Source organism: Apus apus, chromosome 5 (assembly GCF_020740795.1).
Source record: "Apus apus isolate bApuApu2 chromosome 5, bApuApu2.pri.cur, whole genome shotgun sequence".
NCBI lineage: Eukaryota > Metazoa > Chordata > Aves > Apodiformes > Apodidae > Apus > Apus apus.
Window position 1 is genome coordinate 14,661,703 of NC_067286.1, and position 26,853 is coordinate 14,688,555.

General features: G+C 39.1%; 2 protein-coding genes across 3 annotated transcripts in view; one reads left to right on the plus strand and one right to left on the minus strand.

Moving 5' to 3' along the window:
• The window catches only part of TMEM86A (transmembrane protein 86A), a 526,280-nt gene that overhangs the window by 174,305 nt on the left and 325,122 nt on the right, over positions 1–26,853 (plus strand). The window lies entirely within an intron of this gene.
• SERGEF (secretion regulating guanine nucleotide exchange factor) overlaps positions 1–26,853 on the minus strand; it is a 157,671-nt gene that overhangs the window by 57,718 nt on the left and 73,100 nt on the right. Inside the window, 1 exon segment of the mRNA XM_051622270.1 lies at positions 8,086–8,122. Coding sequence (XP_051478230.1) covers positions 8,086–8,122 — 37 coding nt within the window.

Consider the following 26,853-nt stretch of genomic DNA (forward strand, 5'->3'; position numbering starts at 1 on the left):
GAAAAATTTTTAGAGTTCCATAAAGGAGCTGGATATGAGTACAAACAAACGTGTGAGCCACAAACCCCACAGCACAGTGAGGGTATTCCTCACGCCAGCTTTCTAACACCTATCTCTCCTCTCAACTCTTAAATTGCAAAATATCTACTCAACAATACACTTAGAAGTTTAAGTGTTGAGGTTGTTACATGCACAGACCCCCCAGAATTATCAGCACAGCTTCCTTAGTAGTTGCTCAGTGGGATAATACTGAAGCCTTAACTTGATGCACTTCCAAGTGCTTTTAGCTGCTTCGCTGGCCTTGTGCTTTTACTTCAGTGAGCATCTCTCCTCCATACTCTAGATTACTTCCTGAAGCCAGACATTTCTCCTTCCTTTTATTTCATTTTATAGCCAACAAATGCTTAATCTTTCCTTGGTGAGCAAAGGTGGCTCTTTTTGTTTCCAGGTGACTCCTGTTTGCTTCCTTGAAAATTAAGATAAATATGCCTTAGGTTTATTTGCTATATTTTTCTTCTACATTGAAGTAAAATCACTCACTAAAAACTTCTAAGTAAACAGATATTATAAACTCTAATTTGTTTTCTAAATACTTAGTATCCATTCAGTGAACTGTCTGACAAAGGACAGCATGCTGTACTGCAGCTCCTACTCTGAAGGGTCTTCCCATCCTTCAAAATTTTCTAAAGCCAGGTGGAACCATTTTTCTTGTTCACCAATACCTGCAGGCAAGAGGTCTCTACTCATTCAGCTTCAAGTGAAATTCTTGCTTGATATAGCATTTTCTGGTTGGTTGCTAGTTTCCTATGATAATTATGTCCTCTACCTGCCACTCATAGTTCCACCTTGATGGTTAGTTGTCACCAGAGGTTAATGTTGCATGCTTTCCTCTTACCCATCTTTCACAAGGTTCTTGACGCAGCAGAATTATCCCTGTAGATGTGATGTGGTGCTTTGCAGGAAATGTAAGGACAGTTAGTGCACAAGAGCTCAACTCCAGACAAACTTTAAGCTGACACCATGGTGATAAGTAAAATTCAATTTTACAAGAATCGTGATATTTTAACACAGAAAAATAACAGCTTTTATCTTCAGAGCCTAAGTAGCTCTGTATCTGGTAGCAACAGGAAACCACACTGTAAACAATATGACAAGCACTGCATTATTACCTGTTTATGTGCTAAATTATATAAATTAAGACAGAGATACACACACACTAAGATTAATTACATTTTAAACTTGCCTCTTAGGGGAACAGAAGTGATTGCAACTATTATTAGCTGTACGGCAGTATTAAAACCAAAATCCAGTCCCATTATGCAAGGCAGTGCTAAAATAGAGTAAGATGCAGTTTTTATTCCAAAGATTTCACAATCTAAATTGACAAGCCACATAGACAAAAGAGGATGATGATTAACGAAGCATTATGCACAGTCACATCACCCAAAACATGCAGCAATACAGTGACAAAGGCCTGACAGAGAAGGGAGCTGTAAAACTTTAGACTTCTCTTCAGCCACAGAAGATGCAATACAGCCAGATCTCACCCCTACACTCTGGAGTTTCTTTCTGGGTGGTCAATGCAATCCCATTTTCTCATGTGACTCTAATCAGCTTTTCACAGTAAAACACCCTCCTTTTCCTATAACCAGTGACCACCGGCTTCTGACAATTTGGTTGATACAAAACTTTTTTTAGCCTCATGAGAAGGCTTTTCCTGAAGCTCAAATCAGCATTTCCTCACTTCTCTCCTCGTCACCCTACAGCCACAAATTCATAAAATAGTTGACAGCTTGGTTTTCAATTAGCCCTTAGAGAAGAAGCTTTTCAATGAGAGGAGAGGATCAGATTTTGTGAGGGTAGCTTGCTGAAAATAACACAAAATCAGACATTTGAAATTCGTTTTCAGCTTATATCTTACCAGAGGAACAATTTCATTGCCTAGAGCATGAAACAGTCTGCAGGAAAGTAGCACAAAACAAAAAGACATTTGAACAGCACTGTCAGGGCTCACTGTATCTAAACATGACAGGGAAACTGTGATGTCAGATCTGTACCTAGCTCTGAAGAAAGCACTCAGACAGGTGCTCAAGTTAATGATATGAGCAAAGCTGCTTTTTTGTAATAAGTAAAGCAGGTTATAGTTCGAAGAGTTATTTTAACAGTCAAAGCCACGTTAAGAGCTAAATGACATACAAAATGGCTCAGCTAGAGAAAAAATTTAGATGGCTGACATATAACCCCCGTGAAAATGACAACAGTGATGGTTACTCCAAGTCCTGCCAGGTGCCCTTTAATAAGCAGAGAATGTGATTAGTGCTGCAATGCAAAGAGACAGCATGCTGCAACATGACTCCATGCTGGTCTGCCAGGAAACCTTTACAATAGAGTCCCTGTCTGCACTGGGATTTTTCATGCATAATAAATAAAGCTATAGAGGGAGTAGCAGACCCAGGCTCCTTGCTGAACACCAGTGCCCCCCACTGTGTATGCTGAAGACTCATCCAAACACCACAACAATGTGAAAAGCAAGAGAGAGAATTTATTTTTCTCTTTGTGGCAAACTGCTGAGTCCCCCAGGACTGAATGTCAGACACATGTCTACATCTGCTGCCTTGTAGGGTTGCTGTGAACATCTAAATAATACTGTCAGCATAACCCAGAGATCTGTCCATCAGCCTGCACAGTTTCCTCTCCCCATTGGTGCCCACTCTGCCATAGAAATACGCCTTTCATAATCACAGAATCATAGACCATTCAGGTTGGAAAAGACCCTTGGGATCACCGAGTCCAACCATCATCTCTACTCTACAAAGTTCTCCCCTAAACCATATCCACCAACACCACATCCAAATGACCCTTAAACACATCCAGGGATGGTGACTCAACCAACTCCCTGGGCAGCCTATTCCAGTTGTAACCACTCTTTCTGTGAAAAAAATTTTCCTAATGTCCAGTCTAAACCTGCCCTGTTGCAGCTTGAAGCTCATGTGGCTGTGTATATATGGAACAGCTAGTTCCACTGCTAAAAACTGAGGCAAAGTAGGTGTTGAGCACCTCAGCCTTTTCCTCATCCTTTGTTACTAAGATTCCCTTTGCATCCAATAAAGGATAGAGATTGCTGTTAATGAACTTATAGAAACATTTTTTATTATTCCTAACAGCTGTAGCTAGTTTGAGCTCTAGCTGTGCTTTGGCTCTCCTAATTTTCACCCTGCAGAGGTTCACTTCATCTTTATAGACTTCATGAGTGATCTGTCCCCTCTTCCAAAGGTCATAGACTCTCTTTTTGTTCTTAAGGTCCAGCCAAGGGTCCCTCTTTTGCCAGGCTGGTCTCCTATCCCACTTACTGTTTTTTTGGCACACGGGGACAGCCTGCTCCTGTGCCTCCTCAGTTACAGTACTTCCTCAACTGATGCTTTATATTATAATTTACTTGGAATCATGGAACTTCGCTAAAAGAACATGACCTTGCTCACTAAGAGGTAATGGTTCCCCTGTAAGAAGCCTACAGCTTCCTTATTACAAAACGTGGAAGAAAAGTGGGATGTCACTAACACCACCATTTTAGGATGTGTATCACCAGTTCTCTAAGTTTGGGGTCATTTTGATCACATTTGTTTTCCAGCTCATAACTTCTATGTTCTTCCAGCATGAGAACATGAAGAAAAATTTTTAACAGATCATGGAATAATAATTTTTACTGCCCCTCTAACACTACTGCACACTAACTAGTTCAGAGCATTTGAAGCAAAAACTGCCATTTGAGTGCTGGGATGTTTTATCCTAATTTCCTCTACAAAGGCTATTCTTCCATTACATATAGTATTACTTTCTACTCCTCAGATGGATGAATTGCAGGTTCAGAGGGATGTGAATGCCCATGTCATGATATTTACAGCAGTGGTTGCACATGAGCCACAGAGAAGACAAAATTCTCAGAACATATTACACCTTCTAAAACACAGTAAACAAAAAAGGCAACAGAAGACAAAAGTAAACCCTTTCTGGAAGGGCCTATTATTTAGCAGAAAGTTGAGAAGTTATTTTAAAAATGCATGAAAATGCTGTTGCATTGAAGACACTGAAACGGGGCTTCCATGTGCAAATGACACTTATGGTTGGGTGGCCACCTTGGGCATTTTGGTTTGGGTTTTGGTTTTTTTTGTTATCATTGTAACATTAATTACACAATGCCCTCTCCACTACCATTACTCAGGAGAAAAAGGAGTGTTAAGCAGCTAACCTGAAAAGAAAGTAGTCCAAAGGAAACAGAACAAGTATCAAGGGAGTAACTGCAGGCCAGTAATCACAAAGCCCAGGTTCTTCTTGGAAACACTGCTGGACCACCATCACCTGAACTGACAGCGGCCCTGTGCTGTGGGTCACTACACAGTGTTATCAAAACTGGGATTTGTGGACTATCTCATTAGAAGGAGGCTTTAAATCCTCCATGCCAGAAAATAACATAGCCCTGAGAAGTCAGAATTCACAACGCTGACTATGAAAGTACAAGGAAAACCCAACGGCACAATTTGAAGCAGAAAATGTTTACTTGAAAGGTCCATGTCTTTATCTTCTGAACACACAAAAATACTTAAAGCATCCAAGTTACCCATTACATTAGATTTAGCATCAGACACTGCACTACTGAAGGCATGCACAGACTGGGTAAGAAATAACTGCTTTTAAATATGCAGTCAAGGAGACCCTAATTCCCCTCTGAAGGCTGCTTTAAAGACGGATTCCAAATGAAGCTAATAAACTTTTCAAACTGTTTTTAAAGCAAGCACTTCTCCCTACTCATCCTCTAGTATCTTTCTTTTAGAAGATTTTTATTGGTTTATACAGCTTGAGAAAACTACTAAAAGCAAGATCAAAAAAGGATAATTATGCTTTACCTAGGTTTCGCAGAGGCAGGCTACAGAAGTGTCATCCTTGTAATGATTTCTTTTTTTGTTTTTTTAGTACTTCAAGGAGGCTTGAATAAAATTGATAGGTTTAATTTTTATTAATATAAACAATTGTATTTGGAGGCTATTCAAGACATTCTGTCCTGTGGCCTGTGCTTGCAGCACAGTCAAGACACGCACGTGTTTTATAGCAACTCTACTTCTGCATAGTTAATATAATTTGATTATTTAAATTGTAACATTGCTTGAGCTGCATGTGGCATGCTAAGTGTTCTCTTAAAGGATAACTATTTTTTTTAAAAAAGAGGATCAAAGTCCCAATGGGGAGCAGGCAGGAACCTGTAAGAGCCTTCTCCGTAAAGACCATTTTTAATCACATGCGTTTTAGGGTAAGAATTAAATCTCCTTACTTTTTCAGTGTTGAAAACACTGTCGACCCCTGAACCTGGAAAAGCTCAACTTTGTCATAGTGATTTAGCTTCTTTATGTATTCCAGTCATTATAAAATTCTGCCTTAATATCATGAAGTGCAGTGCTACATGGTACAGGTTGAAAAGTCAGCCTTTGTTATGCTAAGTAAATACACAGTTTTCAGCGTTGGAAGATGTTTTTCAGATGTAAGATGCTATCCTACATTTATTTAATAACTATCCATTTTTTTTTCAATCCAAAATAGGCTGGCTCCCATGATGATTAATCTTTGGTTGAGGGGAAAAGCACAAGATCTTTTCTTTTTTAGCATGAATTTTCATTTTCAAGTGAAAAATAATACAACATGAAAAATATTAGAATACTCGCAAATTTCAGAATTAGTGTCACAGGACAACCACAAACCAAAACACTGTTTTTACAAAGAGCTAGAAGTGAAGATGTTCACACTTTTTCATGTCCTAATTATTACTTCTGAAGTTCAGAAATGTAGGCATATTTGAAGACAGCCCACACCTCTTTTTCATCAAACATGTACCTCATGATCAAACGAAACAGAATTTCTTTCAATTTACCTATGAAAAAGGAGTCAGTGCTATCACAGTGAAGAGAACAGCCAATTTTTGCACTGACTTCAGTAGAAGAAAGCAAGAAAAGAAAATTCAAATAACTGAACCGTACAAATGGCTGCAGACTATATAAAGTAACACGACAAAGCTAACTGCTTGCTAGCCCTACAAATCAAAGTTTGTGTCATCAGCAAGATGATTAGAACTCATCTTCAGCATTTGTAAAATGAATCATAAATCTAGCCTCTCTGTCTTACAAATATTTCTATTTACAAGATGATAAAGCACAAACAGATTGAGATATAAAACCAGAAATAGTGACTTGAATATTATACTCTTAAAGACTTGGTTTTCCATTTATATTTCATATGAAGCTTGAATTATTTCAGTGTAGAAGTCAATCACTCAAGCATTTACCAATTAAGAAAGAAACTGATGATATAGTTGTCCTAAATAAACTCTGCCTGAATGATAAGTTATTAGAAAATTGTACTATCAAGTAGACATATTTATGGAAGCCCATGTGATGTCTTTAAGGAGTGTAAGAGCTGACAGCTTTGAACTAAGAGTGACAACTGATTGTAGAAATCCTACTGCAAAATGTTCTAGAAAGTCAATCTTTTGAAAACACATGTAAAAATTAATTTCAGGAATAAAATGTATTAAAGTGTTTAGCTAAAAAAATATTAATATCACATCTCTAGTGTCCTTAAAATAAAACTAACTAGCTTCCAACTTTGATATTCCATTATTTCAATTAGTGTAGCACACAGCTTAGACAGGCACAGGAAGTTCTTTACATATTCAAAGGTCTTAGTTTACTGTAACTTACTTCTAGAATTCCTTTCTCGTACCCATTTTTTCCAGTTTAAAAGGACATAAGAAGAAAGTTGTTTAAACTCAACACCTTGCTTTCGTTCACACCAGAGGCATCCACTAGCATTATGCTTTTACTTCATCAATTTAGCAAGAAACACAGTGTGATTCTTCAGACTGCTCTTGACAATCAATACAGGCATGTGACACTGAACAAGTAGGGAGAAAGTAAAGGGAAAAAATATTTTCTTAAAGCCAGTCATAAACTAAGTGGAACTTAAGTTCACTACAAGGTTTAATTGTAGAAGGACAACTACAGTACACATGGAAAAATAGTACATATCCAGAACACTACCTTTGTGGCCACTTAATGAAACTGGTAAGACACCAAGTTAAAATAAGTACCCTAAAAATGAGGATACGGAATGCAGGTTGGATGCAGCTGGTTTCTCCACACCTGTCACTCAAGAAAATCAAGGAAATTCCTCACTGTACATTTCAGCACCCCAGTTAGGGCAATCAAAACTGTCTGTGTGGATGGAGTGCTGGACCGAAACTTAGAAAGCTGTTTCAATTCCAGCTCTGATTAGCATAGAATTCCTTTCTTCATCTTTTTCACCCTGACTCTTAATTAGGATAATTATGCTGACCTCCTTTATACAGCATCTGAGTATTTAGAGGTTAAAATGTTATTATATCATCATAGAATGATATCACAGAATGGTTTGAATTGGAAGGGACCTTACAAATTATCTAGTTCCAATAATAATGACCCCGTATCAAACTCCAGTTATCAACTCATCACATGAAAGCAAGAATTAATTCCTGGAATTAATGCACAAAATTCAGTTTTTCCACCACCATTAGCTTCCTAGTACTTTCATCATTACTACAACACCTGCATTATATCAAAATGCACTAAAGAACCTGACTACCAGTGACTGACATTTTTAATATTTTCCAAGCTTCAAACAAAAAGACCCAAGATTATTTTTTTTCACTGAAAATTTCCATGTTAAACAAAGACACTTTTGACCAGCTTCAAGCTTAGATGCTACAGACTGAATGGTTGCAACGGCTCAGTTCTAAAACAGGCAAACATATTTTGCTTTTATGTCCATCAAGCCTTCTCTCCTTACAAAGGCTGGTCAACAGGGGCACTTTTTCATCATCACCCACTTATGCTACTGGTTTTTCTTGTTCTTTCCTCCACATCTGTATGTTACTTCCCTCCTTTCAGCTGCACACAATGTCCTTAATCACCCCCTATGTTTGATGTCCACGTTTTTCTTTCATCTTGTGCTACTTAAAAACAAAGAAAAAGGTGACGGGATTTGATATAAAATTAAGCTACTTACCAACTACTGCCAGATTATGCTCTGAGCCACATGCAATCTGAAAAAGAAGTATGAATTAATAAAGACAGCCCTCTTAACAGCAGGAAGACAACGGCAATTACAACAGGAAATTCAAAATTAACCTGAAACTAGCAATACAGTTTATAGGATGCAAAATCAAGGTTGAAGTGCTCTGACTTTTAAACAAATTTTCACTACAGTCTCACTTAAGAGACTGGTGGCAGCAAGGTATGTTTGTTTTGTTAATAAACAGGCATTTTCTTTTAAAAATGCAGCCGCTGCTGACATTTCTATCCTAAGGACCAAGACTGGCCACAATTCTGCAAAAACATCACACCCTTGACAATATCCACTGAATCCAACAAGACTATTCACGGGCATACAGCAAACGCAAGTTAAGCCTTTGCAAGATCAGAGCCTCAGAGAGACAGCTGGGAATCAGAAGAATGCTGAAGATCTCAATTTCTCTTATCTATACTATTTTTCCATATAATGCCCATAGAACTGTACAAATTAGGCTCAGTGTGGTAAATCTAAAGCGACATATTCCTAAGGTCATCTGTCTAGAATGGAGGAAAAATACCACAGAACTCAACTCTTCTAGTAGCAGCAGGTTGGTTTAATTTTTTTAAGTTGCAGAAAAAATAAACCAATGCAAACATTTTCTCCCAAGCTCAGTAGTGATGGAAATAAGTTATGAATTTTTTTCAAAACAAACTCAGAGTATTTTTCTTTCTTCTTTGCATCTAATATGAATGTGTCAGATGTCACATGGAAAATAAGGGGGTGATTGGTGATAAGTCAACATGGCTTCACTATGGGCAAATTGTGCCTGACCAATTTTGTGGCCTTCTACAATGGGGCTACAGAGATGGTAGACAGTGGAAGAGCAAATTACATCATCTACCTGGATTTGTGCAAAGCATTTGACACTGTCCTACACAATATCCTGGTCTCCAAATTCAAAAGATATGGATTTGACAGATAGACCACTTGGTGGATAAGTAATTGGTTGGATGGCCACACCGAGAGAGTTGTGGCCAATGGCTCAGTGTCCACGTAGAAGACAGTGACAAGTGGTGATTCCTCAGGGGTCAGTACTGGGACCAGTGCTGTTCAGCATCTTTGTTGGAGACACGAACAGTGGGATTTAGTGCATCCTCAGCAAGTTTGCTGACAATACCAAGCTGTGTGGAGGGAAGGGACGCCATCCAGAGAGACCCTGACAGGCTGGACAGGTGGGCCAGTGCCAACCTCATGAAGTTCAACAAAGGCCAAGTGCCAGGTCCTGCACCTGGGTCGGCACAACCCCAGGCACAAATACAGGCTGGCGGGAGAGTGGCTAAGAGAGCAGGAGAGGAAAAGAACTTGGGGGTGGTAATAGATGAGAAGCTCAACATGAGCTGCCAGTGTGCACTCACAGCCAAGAGGGCCAGTTGTGTCTTGGGCTGCATCAAAAGAAATGTGGCCAGCAAGGCCAGGGAGGTGATTCTGTCCCTCTGCTCTACTCTGGTGAGACCCCACCTGGAGTACTGTGTACAGCTCTGGAGCCCTCAGCACAAGAAAGATACAGAACTGTTGGAAAGGGTCCAGAGAAGGGCCACGAAGATGATCAAAGGCTTGGAGCACCTCTGCTATGAAGACAGGCTGAGACAGTTGGGGTTGTTCGGCCTGGAGAAGAGAAGGCTCCAGGGAGACCTTGTATCAGCCTTCCAGTACCTGAAGGGGCTACAGGAAAGCTGGTGAGGGGCTTTGGGGCTTTTCACCAGAGAGGGCAGTGATAAGACAAGGGTTTTAAATGGAAAGAGGGGAGATTTAAGTTAGACATGAGGAAGAAATTCTTCACCATGAAAGTAGTAAGGCACTGGAATAGGTTGCCCAGGGAAGTTGTGGATGCCCCCTCCCTGGAGGTGTTCAAGACCATTTTGGATGAGGCTTTGTGCAGCCTGGTCTAGTGTGAGGTGTCCTTGCTCATAGCAGGGGGGTCGGAACCTGATGATCTTTAAGGTCCTTTCCAACCTTAACCAGTCTATGATTCTATGTTTAAGTTGCTTTAACACGTATCATGTAGTACCACTCACTGAGCTTTTGATGATGGTAACACAAGCACCAACAGCATCCCACTGCCATATTGCAAGGGCTCATCTCTCCCACTGAATTATATTTTGCAATGTCAGTGGTGACATAATTTCCTGAGGTAATACAGACGTCATCTTACACAAAGTTACTCTGCTGAGCGTCCTCAAGTTTTAAATTAAAACACAAGTAATTCCCGCAAAATCCTCTGCCCGATTCACTGTCTTACACCTAGCTGACAATTATATGTATTACTGAGCTGAAAATTAATAATCACATTCTTCTGCTTTGTAAAAGTACACTTGCAATCATAAAAATATCAAACAGTTGTACATTAAAAAACAGAAGTCTATACCATCAAAATTGTATATTCTTTTTGTGTGCACAACTTTATAGCTTTTACAGCCAGAGAAACTGCTGCAATCACCTCAATGCCTGCATAACATGAAACCACAGAAGATAGTGCATATCTTGTACCCAGCTCACTGTGCTTGAGCATTTGCTGGCAAAGATACCCAAAACTGACATATCAGCTTGAGCCACTGTGTTACAAATAAACACTGTGATCACTAGGACTCACAATGTACCTGCACCACACCTGAGACATGAAAACATTTGGTCAATACCATCGTAACACAACAATGGCAAGAAAGACAATGCAGATATTTTAGGATAAAGCTGCTTAGCCAAGACATTAAAGCATTTAGGAAAATAGAACAAGAAAAATAATTCAAGTCACAGCACACTCCAAAATTGACTCATTTTCAGAAAAATCAAGACAAAGCAGCAGGAAAAGCAATGCCTTTGCAAGTGCACTAGCAGGGCTGCATCAAGTCTTCTATTCCACAATATTGCACACATGCAAAGCCTTAAACCTTGGCTGTTAAAATGCATAAATCATCACCATATCCCGTATCATTATCCTCATCACAAGTCAGAGCCCTACACGGGAGTAGAGCTGGTTCCTAATGCCTATTCACTGGCTAATGCTTCCCATCAACGCTTCTCGAGCTTAAAGGTTGATGCCATGGAAACAAGATCCACACATGGGAACACACACAAAGGCTTTCTAGCAAAAAAACGAATCCTGCATCTTCACTAAGTGTTGAAAATTGCAGATACTGAAGCTGCTGATAATAAAATAAATTTTATCTGAGGTGTGAATTATCCTACCTTGGCTACTTCCTAGGAAATATACTAACACAGGCATCAAATCAAAAGCATAAGAACTGCTCATGCTGGTGGCTCATATTTACTACCATGACTCCCTTCAGAAACACTACAGAAAAAAAAAAAAAAAACAAACAAACCACAGAACAACAACAAAAAAACCCAATCAAACAAAAAACAAAACAATACAGAAAAAAAAACCCACACACAAAAACCCACAACACCCAAACAAGGTGCAGTTTAGAATGTAAACCGTCTCCTGCCAAGGAAGCAGTTTCTTCCTGTATCTAATACCAGCAGCTACAGAGCCTGCAAACCAGATAAAAGAATGCTGGTGACCTCAAAAAGCTTTGTTCTCTACTCAGATAGCTGTTACACTGCCCACCACTCAGAGCCACCTATCAGCCAGGTTATCAGGCTGTAAGGGGGTCAGTGAAACCACACTGAGTACCAGCAGAGCAGGAACTGATGCATTATACAGACTCACCAGCTCTGCCAAGCTGCCCCCATGGCAGCCACCCAGTATGGCTCTGCAGCCCGATGGGGTAAAAGCCACTGCAAAGCACAGATGACAAGTGCTGCTGCACCCCCTTCAGCCAGGCAAAAGCCACCTCAGTGGAAGTGCAAGTTTTGCCAATAATTACTGAAATTATGCAAAATCACAAAATGCTGAAGGCATTGCCCTGGATTCACATTCGATGGCCCAGAGCAAGGACAGCACAGACCATGCACCAGCAGCAGCGCTGTGCTCCAAAGAACTTGCTAGATTGAGAGCACAAGGTTCACCACCTCTGCCTTACTGCAGGGTGTCACCATCTGACAACACAGACTGACTTTGTAGGAACCCCCAAATAAAAAACACCCTTAAGGGACTTTAAAGTTAGCTTTCTGAAACAACAGCATTATTCACTGTCCATGCTACTGGCTGCAGGCTCCACCATCCCCAAGGGATTGCTGCCAGCCTGCACACCTCTGACTGGAGCTCAGAAGGGACCACACCACAGAAGCAAAGCAAGGTTCCCACTGCTTAATGGGAAGTGCTGCCTTGCAAGTATTTCATAACATTTTTGTTACAATAAGCTTTAAAACATGACACCCTGTTTTCATTATGACTCCCAACAACAGGTAACAATCAGCCAAGAAGACATAATTTGCTGGTACAAATAGGGACCAGTCAGAGAACAGCACTGCTGAACAGATGTTTTATGCTTACATTAGATGTAATAAACTCTGCAGTCACTGCAGGTCACTGGGAGAAGCTTGGTATTTACTGCAGCAATCATCATTTTCTGGCTACTTCTCTTCTGTCCCCACCCCCAATGTGCTGCAGAGAAATTACATTCCAACAGACATCTGCATGCTCCCAGTGGATAAGTACATTTAAGGGTACTTATAAACACACAATAATGCTTTCTAATTGGCCAACATTTTTATCTTGTTTTAATTGAAAAAAAAATAATTACTAATCATAAAGACAAATCAGAGTAACCACTAGTGAGTGAAACATTCTGTGAACCTAAAGAAACATGATGCCCTACACTGAAATAATTCATATTAAAAGTTTCTTCTCTGCTTGGAGGAAAAATTGAGAAGAGTTGGGCAAGGATATTGTGATCTTGATGTAAATGATCTCAAAGCACTTCAGAAACCCCTGTGAGACAGGAAAAGAATGCTTAGGAACCATTTCACTCAGAACTCATTTACCTTATGATCCGTGCCCTTTCAACCATACCTAAATTGTTTGTTTCTTCCCTTAAATTCTGGGTTAGTAAGTGGTACTCTACCTTGCAACGGTTGCAGTTTAGAGCCATCCATTCAGATTTAACACATGTGGCAAAGAAGCAGCCAAGGACCCAGAATTTTATTAATTATAAATAGTCAGGATATAAGCTGCATAGATGGTGAGGAAAGACCCTAGCACAGCAACCACTAACTGGGCAAAACACCAACATCTTTCTGCAGCCCACAGATGAGCCTGTGGCCCAGCCCTAACAAAATATTAGTTGACTGGATGTAAAAGCAGTAGGTTATATAAAATAAAGTCTTTCCATTAAGATTAAAACATTTTTATATTTAAAATACTACATGAAATAGTAAAATAATTTTGTAAAAACTTGTTTAATGTATATTATATATACGTTCATGGATATTTGTCTGTATGTATGTGTGTATACACAACATACGTACGTGTATGAGGAAGAGAAAGTTATCTACTCAAGATGATGTTATCAGGGAAGATGGTTCAGAGGAGAAGTTGTGGTAAATACAGAGTGCCTCCCCTTCTTATATCTGGGATAAAGATCTTTCTGAATGACAGCTAACCCTCATTTTACTCCCCCACAGTCCTATGAGGTAAGAAAGTATTGCTTTCTGCCTTGTAGACAGTAAACAAACAAATAACAGGTTAAAACTCATGTGGATATTTAGACACACACTCATTGATGTCAAAAGTTAATTAAGAGACAAAGTATCATTTGTCAACCATCTCCTAAGGGACTTCCAAGCACAACAAACAAGTCTGATAAAGCATATAAAAATCCAAGTTTCAGGCTAGTATCTTGGCCACAAGGCTATTCTTTCTTTTCTTTCTGTACTGCAAGGGCTCCAACTGAGGGTCTGTTGCACAAATCGTAAGAAAAAAGACTGAGTCAGAACTACAGGGAAAGTAGCCTTGTGCTGCAGCAGAGCGGAAGGGACAGTAACAGGGGGGGTTGCAAGGAAGAGGCCTGGGGAGCTGGACCCACAGGGGGGATTGCAGAATGAAAACTCACAAGTGTCTGAACAGCAAGTTGCTGAGCTAGAAGAACAAATGGACCTCAACGCCGTTTATTTTTGGTTCACTGCCCTACGAGTGCAGGTTAATTCCCTACAGTGCAATTATTTCACAACACATTCAAGGATACAGAGATTTCCATCACTTCTCAAAGATAAGAGCATGATGTACAAAAAAGGTTTCTAAGGATAGAATCATAGAATCGTTTTGGTTGCAAAAGAACTTTTGAGATCATCAAATCCAACCAGTAACCCAGCACTGCCAAGTCCACCACTAAGCCATCTCCCTAAGCATCACATCTACACATCTTTTAAATACCTCCAGGGATGGTAACTCAACAACTTCCCTGGGTAGCCTGTTTATAAAGTTGCATCCAGATTCTAGCCACCACCATTTCTAACTTTTTAATTGCACAAAAGCACAGCTCTTTCAAGAGAGAGATAGAGAGGGGCAAGGGAAGGAAACCATAAAAAGGGTGTGAACACAAGTACTTTTACCAAGGACTTTGTATTTGCCTTTAGCCATGGCATCTCATATGTTTTGACAAATCACGCTGTAAGGAAATTGCCAGTGCCAGAAGACAGCAAATTTTATTACTTCTGGGATCAGAAGTCCTAAGGAAATGAGAAAAGGTGATCAAGAGACTGCAGATCAAAGCTTACGTAAGACAGGGGAATCTTCTCTCCCAGAGCTGTTCTTCCATGCCCTTGATTAATGTATCAGAACTATTATTTGCACTGTCTACACACTCTGCCCAACTACATTTGTAGGCAGAATTCTACCGATGTGAAAAAATAAAATAAAAGTAATCTAATTAGCAAAGCTGTCCTATTTCCAATGATCCTTCACAAGGAACTGTGTTTCACTTCTGGATCATTTGACTCCTGATTGATAAGAAAGCAGCTTGTTAACCTAGTAACCTTCCCCGGCAAGCAGTCTAAGTGTGTTATTGCAGTTTAATGCAACACATGTTAGCAGCAAATTTCATGATCTTACAGGCCTTTTCTAAACAAAACAATTCTAAGATGCTAACACAAGTATGACAAAAATCTTTACAAGTTAGCAAGGCTCTTCTCCATTGCTTGAAGATTTTCCAATTAGTTTTTGTGTCCTTCTTCAGGGACTTCCCTTCTCTTCTTGGGGTTCAGAAAGCATTAGCATCTTTCACTCCAGGAAAATAAAGCTCTGTCACTTTTGTATCCCAAAGTCTAAGTACTCTGTCAAAATTCGCCAATGCAACAATCAAGACCTGTGCCACAAACCAAATTTTGTTTATCCTTTAATCACCTTTAAAATTAACCAAGTCATGGTCATTCAATCCCAGTTTGTTTTCTGTAACAAAATCCCCATTCAGTGTTCAGTATGTTGTGAAAATTAAAACTAAAGTATCCATTATGATTGACAAAGAAAGTGTCAGCCACATCAGCTCTGACTGTTCATGTGTACCTACTTCCAAGCCTATGTCTGTGCAGAGTAAATGGCCAGAATCCTCACTAACATTACAGACATCTCTATCTACATCCAAATATGAACTAGAGGAACAGGACCTTCAGCAGATGCACAGTTTTACCCATAGGAACTTCATCCTCTATTTCAAAATTATTTTGATTTAGACTGTTTCATCCACAATTCCCAGCTCCTTACAGTCTCACTGCCTCTCTCTCCTAAATTAAATGAAAGGCAGTAAGATGAATACCTTACAATCTGTTTGGGCTTACTTTGGGGACTACAACTAGTTTGCTCTTTATTTGAGGCCACAAACACCACTTCGACAGAAGAAATTAAAGAAACAGACCACAGAAACAAGAAGTTTCAAAACCTCTTTATACATTGATCTGACTGTATCATCAACAAACACATCCTTACTATCAGATTACTGTGCTGTTTTCAGATCAAGAATTTTGGCATACCAAAAAAAAAAAAACCTTGGTATGTTTTTTCTTCCTGTGTTATTTTACATCCAAACAGCAAAAAGAAAAACATTCATTATAGCATATAAATGTCATCATTACCTATCTGAATGTTCTAATTTCTAGTACTGTGAACTTAATGAAATTAATTGCTCTATTAAACAATGATTGCAGACAAAAATTCTGTCAAAGTATATATTATCCAACGTTCTACAGGCTTGGAATAAAAGCCGTGACAGCAAGTATTTGGCAACAAAACATGAAATTCTACTTAACTACTTCCAGGGTCCTCTGGTGGATGTATAATTGCAGTTTTAAGTTTTTCAACAGAATTTGGGCTTCACATCTCTTTCCTCATGGAAATACAGTCTATCATTTTTCATCCATTTGTACATATCATAGGAACTCGGCTCTCCCCTAACTCTGGTGTTACAGCAAACAATCTCACTTCAATTCTTCCACTTTAAAAAAAAAAAAAAAAAAAAAGGGGCAAAAAAAAGAAAGCTGAGAACTCAGCATACACAGCCTGCAAGATTACACAATAGCATGAAGTCTTGCATTTTTGTAGAAAAGGGACTTCTTGTGAAGTTCATAATCTCAAAAAAATTACTGTCTGGGTATTCTATTTGGATATTGTGAACAGGCAGACACTGTCCCTAAAATATCCTCTTAAAGGAGGTAAGTGCTGGTAGAATGGTCATGACTGGGGTCATATTGCCTCAAGAGAGAAGCCATCATTTGATTATGCCTGCTCAACCATACTGCCCAGAGGGAACTAGCCCCACAGATATAAGGTCTGACTTTGTTGACTCTTCTATAACCCTTCTTTTTCTAGCATGCAGATTTTTGGAACATCCTTACAGTATTTTCTTCTTTGACACATTTTTCACCTAGACTACCCTTCACCAAAAATTGCATCCAAAATGCCAAGCAGTATTATCAAAATATTATTATCAATTATGTAATTAAGGAATACTACTCATATTAAAGTGCAGAGGCTTTTTTGCTTCTTCCAGCAATAAATCCAAATTAATTATAGAATTTTCAATGTTCCAGTTCTTTAACACCCAACACAGGGAACTGGGAAGATGAATTTTCAGATAAATGACTAAATGTTCAAGGAAGCTCTCATGCACAACTGGACTGACCTTTCATCTCACTGATAGTCCTGCTTGACCTCACTGAGCACTGCTGCTTGCATAAACCACCATTATACAGATACACTCATACCAACAAGGATTTTAAAAACTACTTAATCTCCAAAACATTTTATGTACTTTGAAAGAAACAAGCAGGTTACTGGAAGTACACAACCACTACTGTGTAATAAAATTTGAAGTGTCCTTCATTGGACCCAGTGCCTTTGGGAAATACTCTTTAAGGTAACTACCAGCTGTTCAAGAATGCAGACCTTTGCCTCATTCCACCAAACCCCTCACTGTTTCTTTCTCTCCCACATATATGCATGTAAAAACAAAAATGTTATCAACTTCATTTGAAGTTAAAAACCCAGCAGAACATGAAGAACTCCTGAAATATGATAAAATAAATATCAGAGGGAAAGAAACATTCTTCACACACCAACTACCTCAGCTTGGGGACAGAAGTTTCTTGGTTCATTTACTTTCAAGCAGAGCTGCAGGCTTGCAGCTTCTGTAAGGGTTTAGCCTTGTATAAAAACATCAAGCCATGAATTTTGCTGACTGTCTGCTCCTTTACCTCCCAAAATAAATGGTGCTTATGCCTTTAGGGTGTCATGTAACCCTGCTCTTCAATGTCTTCTCTGTCTCTGCAGCACTTAGTAACTGCACAGCTCCCTGCAGCAAGCTTGCTGAAAATAAATAAAATGTAAACTCACTAAGAGTCCAATGCAAAGATTACTAGAAAAGCTCTACTGGATAAAAAGAATACCCTTTGTAAAGACTCAAACAGGGAATGAGCCTTAATGCTAGTCGCAAAGGAAGAATTAGGAAAAAAACATGTCTGAAGTGACTCTACACAGCTGATAAAAAGATATTTTTGTTTAAAAGCTGAATTATCATTAAGTCTTCAAAGTTCTCTTTTTTTTTTTTTTTTTTTAATATGACTATAGTCAGAGCATATTCTGTTAGAAAATCATCCATTACCTCAAGAAAACAGCTGTAGGACAAGAGTAGAGAGAAGAGAAGAGAAATTCACAGACCATTGCTGTTGCTCCACTGGAGTGAGGTCAGAGGACATCTGTGCTTTTCAGGAATGGAAAATGGACTGCAGATGGCCAAAACCAGGTAACCCAGGCACCCCAACAAACCTCCAGCTATTCACATTCAGGGTAACCACTCATTCACCTCAGCTGAGTTGTTCTTTAAAACCATGCATTTGTTCCAGTTTATTTTGACCTAGCAGATGCCTAATTACAAGACACTTCTATTATGCATGATCTCTCTCACACAATATCCATTCCTTCCTCTCTTTCAGTCTTCACTACCTTTGAGGCATGAATCTTCACATCAGTACTATCAAATCAGTTTCAAATGACCTTTTCTTCTCTCATTTCTTCAGGGAACATTTCAGTCTGCTCAACTTCAAAGGCTCCTAGTCTTGCCAGGAGACCAAATGCTGCAGAGGCAGAATAAGCTGAGCTGTGCCCACCTCACAAGCCAAAGGATGCATTGAATGGGCATTTTATTCATGTTATGGAACATTTTTTCTTATGGCCCATTTCTAAACATGACAGCACTTTTCCAGTTTGAAAGAACGAAGCAAATAATATAACCACTACAATACCATTGAAGTCTAACTGTGAAAAGTGTGGTTTCACAAAACCAACTAAACACATACTAATTTAATTGCAGAATTTGCTGATGTATGTTGTGACCAGTGCCTACAGGAAAACAAAGCAAGCCTTTTCTCAAATTCTCATGCAGTAATACACTCTGTTCAGTAATCCATAACTGGGAATGGATATCATCCAACACCAGTCATCTGCAGTTGATGCTGCAGAAGCACTAAGCAATCACTAGCTTTTTTTTTATGCCTCCATAGGTTAAAAACAGGGCTTTCTTTCTCAGGAGCAAATACTTCCTTGACTAAGAAGCCAACAGATGAGGCCAAGCTATAGGTGCAGTCTTAATCAATTATAATATTAACAGAATATAGCCTTGGAACCATAACAAACTGAGAACGCATTTGCTCCAGTGAGCCCCCTCCCTCAAGTCAGGCAATTTCCACTACACCATAAGGAACTAACAGGATAAAACCCCAGTCTTATAAACATGAAGCCCAGTTTCTGGAGAACTTTGGTTATAGCAGCCAAATTCAAATATGGCAATTTGGCAAAAAGGACCAGTAAATATTCTTCTTCTGTATGGGACCCTCACAAGGCAACAAGATCTTACAAATTTAAGCTTAGTTTGAGTCCACATAATAGTCGTATTTTTACATTTTCTTAAAAGTGAATAATCCTATTATAGCAGTATTGCACGATGGTGCCAGATTGGCATGAACCACGGTATCTTCATTTGTGAACTATGGCTGACCAGAATCTTAATCTGGTCTCCCTGCTACAGTTAGAGATGGCTTGCATTTGACTGCAAGACATTTATGGCCAATAGTTATTTCTCCCAGAGAGAGAAATACCTTCTGGAATAAAAAACAGCTTTAACAAAACAAATATTGAAAAGTTTTCATTACTCACATCCACTTGCACACTGACTGCAAACACATGATTTACAATGTAGCAATCCTTGTTTGTTTTTTGAGGAGGGGTCCTATTTTCAGCCTAGTGGAATCCCTTGCTCCATCTGCATTAAGACATCACACACATAACTGAGTACTACCTACAAAGAAGACCGGATGGATAGTGAAGGTCTTGCAGCATGAATTCATTTAGAGTTCTTGCAATTAAGTGGTTGTAAATGAATTAAAACTCCAGAAGAAGCTAATAAAACTTGATAAATGGGAAACTCTGAGACAGATAAAATGTACTGTGGTCAGGTACAGTATAATAAATCTTCCTGGATACCAAAAAGAATAATTTAGACTGTTCACATGTAAAGATAGATTCTAAATTATTTGGAATCTCTCAGGGGAACTATCCAGCATTACGCTGTGTATGACTCATCACAAGTATCTGTTCAATGTCTAACAGCAACCAAAAAGCAAGAAATTAGGCTGCTTTAGAGAGGGAAACAGTATTGACATTTTCTCACATAGAACAATTGCATTTCACAGTTTCATTCTGATACCACCAGGAAAAAGAGATGAGTACCCATAAAAAGGAAAACCAAATGTCTAGACCTAAAAAAAGCAATAGGAACATGTAAAAACCAGCCCAAATAATGCTGAAGACCAAATTATTTATTCTTCAAAAACTAATAGCAGACACCAGTATTTCAAAATAAAGCCTTTTACAAAATCCTAGTTGGAAGTAGCTTATATGACTACTTGGAATCGTACCAAAATTGCTTCTCTTTATTCAGGGAAGACAATTTCAGTCCAACTCACTACCAGCCTGTCTAGCAGCCTAAGTTCACCAAGGCCTTTTTGTTTTCATACTACTAGTACCAAGGAGATTCTGCTATAAAGGCTCCACAGCTCTGTGACAGACCGAACCAATGCTGTTCCCTAAAGAAGAATATTTTGAAATGGAATGAGCAACAAGGGAATTATGTCTTTTTTTGTCTTTTTTTTTTTTTTTTTTAATAAAAAGGCAAAACTCACCTCTTTTGTTATAATTTGCCAAATGTGCCAAATGAAGGCACAAGACATGATTTGCTCTGTACACGAAGCATAAAGGATCTTACTGAAATGTTAACTTAAAATCTACCATCACATCAAATGAAGAGGAGACAGTCGCAGATCTGTTGATTTTCCTCCAGTGTTTCAACTTTTCCATAGGTTTCAAGTTTGTTCAAATCAATCCCATACTGGATCCAATACAAGAGCAGCAGAGGCTCAGCACACCTTTCTAACAAGCACTGACCTTGATGTTCAGACACTTGAGAACAGAAGTAATCCTTTTGGGCCACCGTAACACCACAAAGCAAACTCAGATGATGTCCATCTCAGACCCCACATCATTCAAAGATGCTCCTGCCTGATGAATGAGGCAAATCTCTCCTCCTGTTACTACGACCTGCATTCTTGTTCCCAAAATGTATGACCCTACACTTGGCAAAACTGACCTGCCTGGTGTCTGCCCTCCCAAAGTAGGACAGTCCAGATTTTTTTTTTTTTTTTACAGTCCAAATTGCTATTTTTTAATAGTATTGAATCGACTAGAAACACACGTATTTGATGGAAGACTGCAATGCACAGTGATATTCTAGGACCCCTCACAGCTAGTTAGTAATTTTTTTATGGCTTTTTCATTTTTTAGTGGTTGTTTTTGTCATTTTGCATCTTTATCACTTCAGAATGCCACACAGTCTAGCCAACTGCCTGACACAAATCCAAGTATATTACACTGGCATTTGAAAATCTAAGTATGGTACAACTGCATTTGACATTGATACATTTATCAAACTTTCATTTCATAAAAAATAGGTATCACATTAGTCTGACAAGACATATTCTCCACCACAGTCACACATTCACTGCAAGCAACTATATTATCATACTTAAAACCTTTATTGATCAAAATTCATGTCAGCAACACTATTATTTCAGCCAAGGCAAATACCAGGCTGACAGGCCTGTAATTATTTGAGTCATCTAGTTCAACCTTTTAAAATATTAACAGGGTATTGTCTTTCAGTCAGTCTTCTGAAACTTCCCTGATGTTCTGAAAAAAAAAAAGTTCTCAACAGCCTAGAGAGTGCTTTGGCCATCTGCCTTAAAACTCTGAAATGCAAATATTTCAGCCTTCCTTTTTAAAATTCCACCTTTAGAGGTTGAGTAAATGTTGGTACAGAGAAGGAAATCTCATCACTGTATGATACTTCTGCTTTCTCGTCAAATGCAAAAAAGTAATTATTACGTAAAATTTCCCTTGCCTGGGCTTGATGTTCTGCTAATGGACATATTTAAGATGTTTTAGTATTGACAGTGCATAGTTCCCTCTGATTGTCTTCAAGAGCAAACTCACCCACATTATCGCAGCTCTTTTCCTATCCATATTAGATGGATAGTGATGTGGTGGCTCATGGCAGGCAGCACTTATCCCTGCTTCAGAATCTTTCCAAAATCTGGTTAACTCATTTAACCTAAAGTGACATACACAGCCCAGCTAAGATAAAGAATAACAATAAGGAAACTCCTTCCTGGATATTCTCAAATCTGATTGAACTGAAGCACCACTGCACGACATGTAAAACCCACCTCATCTGCCCAGAGTTCTCAGGCCATCAACTTCCGAAGTGCTTTACTCTCACAAAGAAGGTCATTGTGTGCAAAAGATTGAGAACTGCTCAAACATCCTGTGAAGGAAGTGAGGTGTATGAACTCATGTCCAAACATGATGCTCACATGTTGGCAAATACCATGAGTATCAGAGTTTGCCAGTAGCCAAAGTTTTTGTAATTTTGTCTTGAGAGCTCTCTAGCCAATTTACCTCTTCCGGACACAGAACACTAGCTTGAGATCATATTCTCCTCAATGTCACTAATGAACTCACACTAGTATCTACTCCTTTGCCCAGCATCTCCAGTGTTTGCTCTAAATACAAGCTACTTCCCCTTAATGGAGGTGGCATCTGTACTGCATGGTTGCCCTGCTATTACAATTTCAAATAACAATGGGAATGGAAGCATGTCACTTCCAATGACTCCAAACACATGTAACTACTGCTCTCAGGCAGCAGAAAAAAAGGACAGTATCTGATTTTCAAATTATTTCAATATATTGGAATATCATCTTCTGGGAGAGATTTCACCTCAAAAATATCTGAAGCGTTTTAAAGGTTACAGTATCACACCACTCCCAACTACCTAGCCAAAAAAAAAACACCCTAGCAACTTAATGCTGAAATACTGTGGTACTTGCTGGATAAGGAAGAACCTGGGTAGTCATGATACCATTAGAATCTAAAAAATATTTGGACTAGTTTACTCTTATTTTGAATTTTATACTATCCAAGGCTTTTTACACCTCTGAGTAAAGTCCTGTTACATTTTAATACATTCACTTATTTTCAAATGACTATACTTTTGTCATCTTTGCATAAGCATGCAACTGTTTTTATTACAGAAAGCCTGAATTATTTTTAATTTTTTTTCAGATCTTGCATCTCTTTCCAATTTCTCCAGAGAGTATTCTGGAAGACTACTGCTGGAGATGGAAGTAACCCATTCCCAAGCTCAGAGGATCGAAGTTTTCTGTAACTCAACCACCAATCATGATCCAACATACATGCAGGAAGATTCTGGCCATTGATTAATTGTTGAATTCTTCGTAGCACTTGTGAGAGATGAAGCAAAGCATTTGCAAACGCCACAAGGACAAAATAAGCTTTACCACACACATTCACGTATTCTTTTTCTGGACTACTTTTCCTTTTTCCATTCATTCTCTCATTTCACCTCTGCAGTCTCATACTTTTCTTTCTGTGTGCACATGTAGGCACTGACACAAAGGGCATCTTCCATTCCTTGGAAAGTACTTCAGCCCTCAAGGAGAACTACTAAGCTAAGTTATTGGGGACAAAAGATGCATTTCTTCCCTGCCCCACCCCCCAACTCCCTCCCATTTCTCCATAAATACCAACAAATCTTGTAGGCAGGAGAAAAAAAAGACTACAACTGCTAATTTACCCATTCAGAGGAACATATTTAGCATATTCTTGAATTTACCATTATTACAACATATATAAGACCATGCTTAGAAGCTAGGTTTCTATTTTGGGCCTTCCTGAGTACAGAAGGCACTACTAATTTTAAAACAAACAGAAATACGAACAAGCTCAGAACTATGTTGCACTTTTTAAAAGAATACATTCAGTGTTTGACTGATCTACAGATTGCACAAATTATGCTTCTAAAAATAATTTTTAAAACAATCATTTTTGACGTGCTTTTCTACACAGGCTTCCACTTGACTAAAAGGGAGTTAAGAAACATCAAAGGCTAAATTGTTCATGAGACTGCCTGAAGAAAAAGGTTTTTTCAGGTCAGCATGAAGGGTAGTAACATTCACCTCAGCAATTAAGGAAATTGTTTCCATCTCTACAGGCATCAGTCTCTTGAAAACCAAAGGAACAGTGTATTCAACACAAACATGAATGAAATGTTGACCAGATTGAAAAACAGACTAAAAATATACTTGGATAACAAAAGACTCTTTTGGAGGGGGGGGAAATCAGTAGCTAAGCAATGCATTAAAATTATGTCCCTGGCTTCCATTCAGATGCTGTCCAAGCACAGCTTCATTGTTTGGCATGTCACTTGCATCTCCTCACGTCACCTTCATGCTCTCACTCAGACAACCTTCAGATAAAAATACACAGGGCTCTATTCTAAGATTCAGCAATATTAACCCAGTAGCCAGTAGCAAAAGCTGTGGCCTTCTTGATTCATAAAGAATTTTTCAAGCCCCTGTGAACTACAGAGCTAGGGAGAGTGAAAGCTCACATCAAATGGAGGCAGACGACTCTTTTCAGGTTCACTTACAAAGCAGGACATGCTCATTATCCATGGTGAGAAGGGTATACCAGCCAACTGCCTCTACAGTTTCCCACAGGAAGAAGGCAGAACAGAGGAAAGGGAATGCTGAATCTGAAATACATTTCATCAGCCCAATAATTTTAGATTAATTACAGAAAATTATTTCCCACTCCACTTCCACATCAATGAAATTTTTTGCTTCTCAGGCCTCTTTAATGCACAATGCTGGCCCCTCTTGGTTATCTGCCACTAAACCACAGCCAGCACAGACTAGGACTGCACACACTTCAAGCTGCTTTGCAGAATATATATGAGGAAAGAAAAAAAAAATACGTTAGCCAGGTAAAACTGCAAAGGGGATTCTGGTTGAAGGAATCTCCCCAAGCACTCTCTCAAAGTAGCAGAAACAGCACCATCAAGCAGATGGGGATGATTATGGTTATTATTATTCTTTATTATAGCTTATTATTATTTTGGTTTAAGAGATTGCTGACCTTTCAGGGTTACAGACCAGGAATAGCTGGATAACTGTGCAGAGACATAGATGAGGGGCTTCTGCTGATGAACAGTCTTTTCAGCCCACCCCTCTGGCATCCCTGTGTGCTCCTTTCTGAGCACTCGTCCACTGTGCAGCACACATCTTCTCCAGTTGTCTTCCATGGCTCATCACTGCCTCCTCACTCTCACAGAAAAAAGGCTCCTCTCCCTCTGCAGAGCAAGAAACAGGACATACCCTGCCCTACCGTTACGTTGCTGCCTGCCTCTGCAAACCACCCTGGATTATCACTAAAGAACAACAGAGACTGAGCTGCAGGACATGACCTTCCCTTCCATTTTCAGCATCACTCTGTTTCATTAAGCAATATGCCTTAACTAGTAGCAAACTAAAAGCAAAACAGGATGGATGACTTTTTGACAAGACAGGCCTTATTAGCATACACTGCCTTCAAACCTGTCAAAAATGGGTGAAGGGCAGCACTTTTAAAAGCAATGCTTTCCACGCTGCAGTATGGAGGAGCCAGACCCGGCTCAGGGCAGGCAGCACACACACAATAGACACTGTTGCCCTAGCAACAGCATCGCAGGGAAAATCTTCAGCAAAGCTTCTCGCTTTCTACCCAGGTTACTTTCAGATTACTACTTAGCACAAGAGATCTGCATGGATCAGACAACATCTTGAATCTGTCTTGAATATGCCTGCATGAAATTACATGATGGCCACACCACAGGGAAGAATAGGACACCCCACAAGTCTACCAGGGAGCTAGGCTCTTAAACCACCCAGCACACCATCTGACAGCAACAGCTTGCAAGCTAATGTATTGTCACCTCACAACAGAATACATCTGTGATTTGTTGTAATCAAGTGTTCTATAATCTTTCGTTTGTTTTCTCAGAAACTGCTAGCTTTAAATAAAGATCTACAGCCTATTTCTGCCACGATTTTTCCCTGCAACAAGACACTTAAGCTTCTAATACTGATTACCACCTCAAAAAACAACCCAAGTAGAAAATAAAAAATAAAACCAGAAAACATCTGAGCTGTTTAATTTTACACATATTTTTATCTTTTCACTAAGTCTATTAGTGAGAGTATGTTGTACAGTATGTGCCTTCAAAAAAATTTGGTCACAAAAAAATTACCTTGAATACTTTGCAGGTTTAAACTGCATCAGTGAGTTAGTTTACCTTGTTTCACTTGGTCCCCAGAGTTTCTCAGATAAACACATTAAATCTTTCTCCCCTCCTCAAGATGCAAGAAATTTTCTGTCACACAAACATTTAAGCTGTGATTGTCATTTCCAAACAAAAAAATAAAGAATAAGGACTTGGTCAAATCATGAAGCAAACACCACTCAAAAAATATTTCCTCATCAGCTCTCTCTACTTAGAAAAGAAACAAGTTTTAAACTTCGGCCTTTTCAAGTGTTTGGCACACAATCTCTTTGGACTAGAGAGCTGCAAAAGTAGACCCATGCATAATCAAATGGCAAGACAGAACTCTTTTGAAACTTGCTCACAGGATACAAGCATCCAAAATTAGAAGAATCACTTAAAGACAATGTAGTCCCAACCCCCCTACCACGGGCAGGCACACCTTCCACCAGACCAGGTTGCTCAAAGCTCCATCCAGTTTGGCCTTGGCAAAGAATCAAAACTACTCAAATTAAACAGGATTGGTTCTAAATTTATGTCTCACCATCTATAAAGACAAAGATGTATATCAAGAACATGCTGGTATGACACACAATAGATAAAT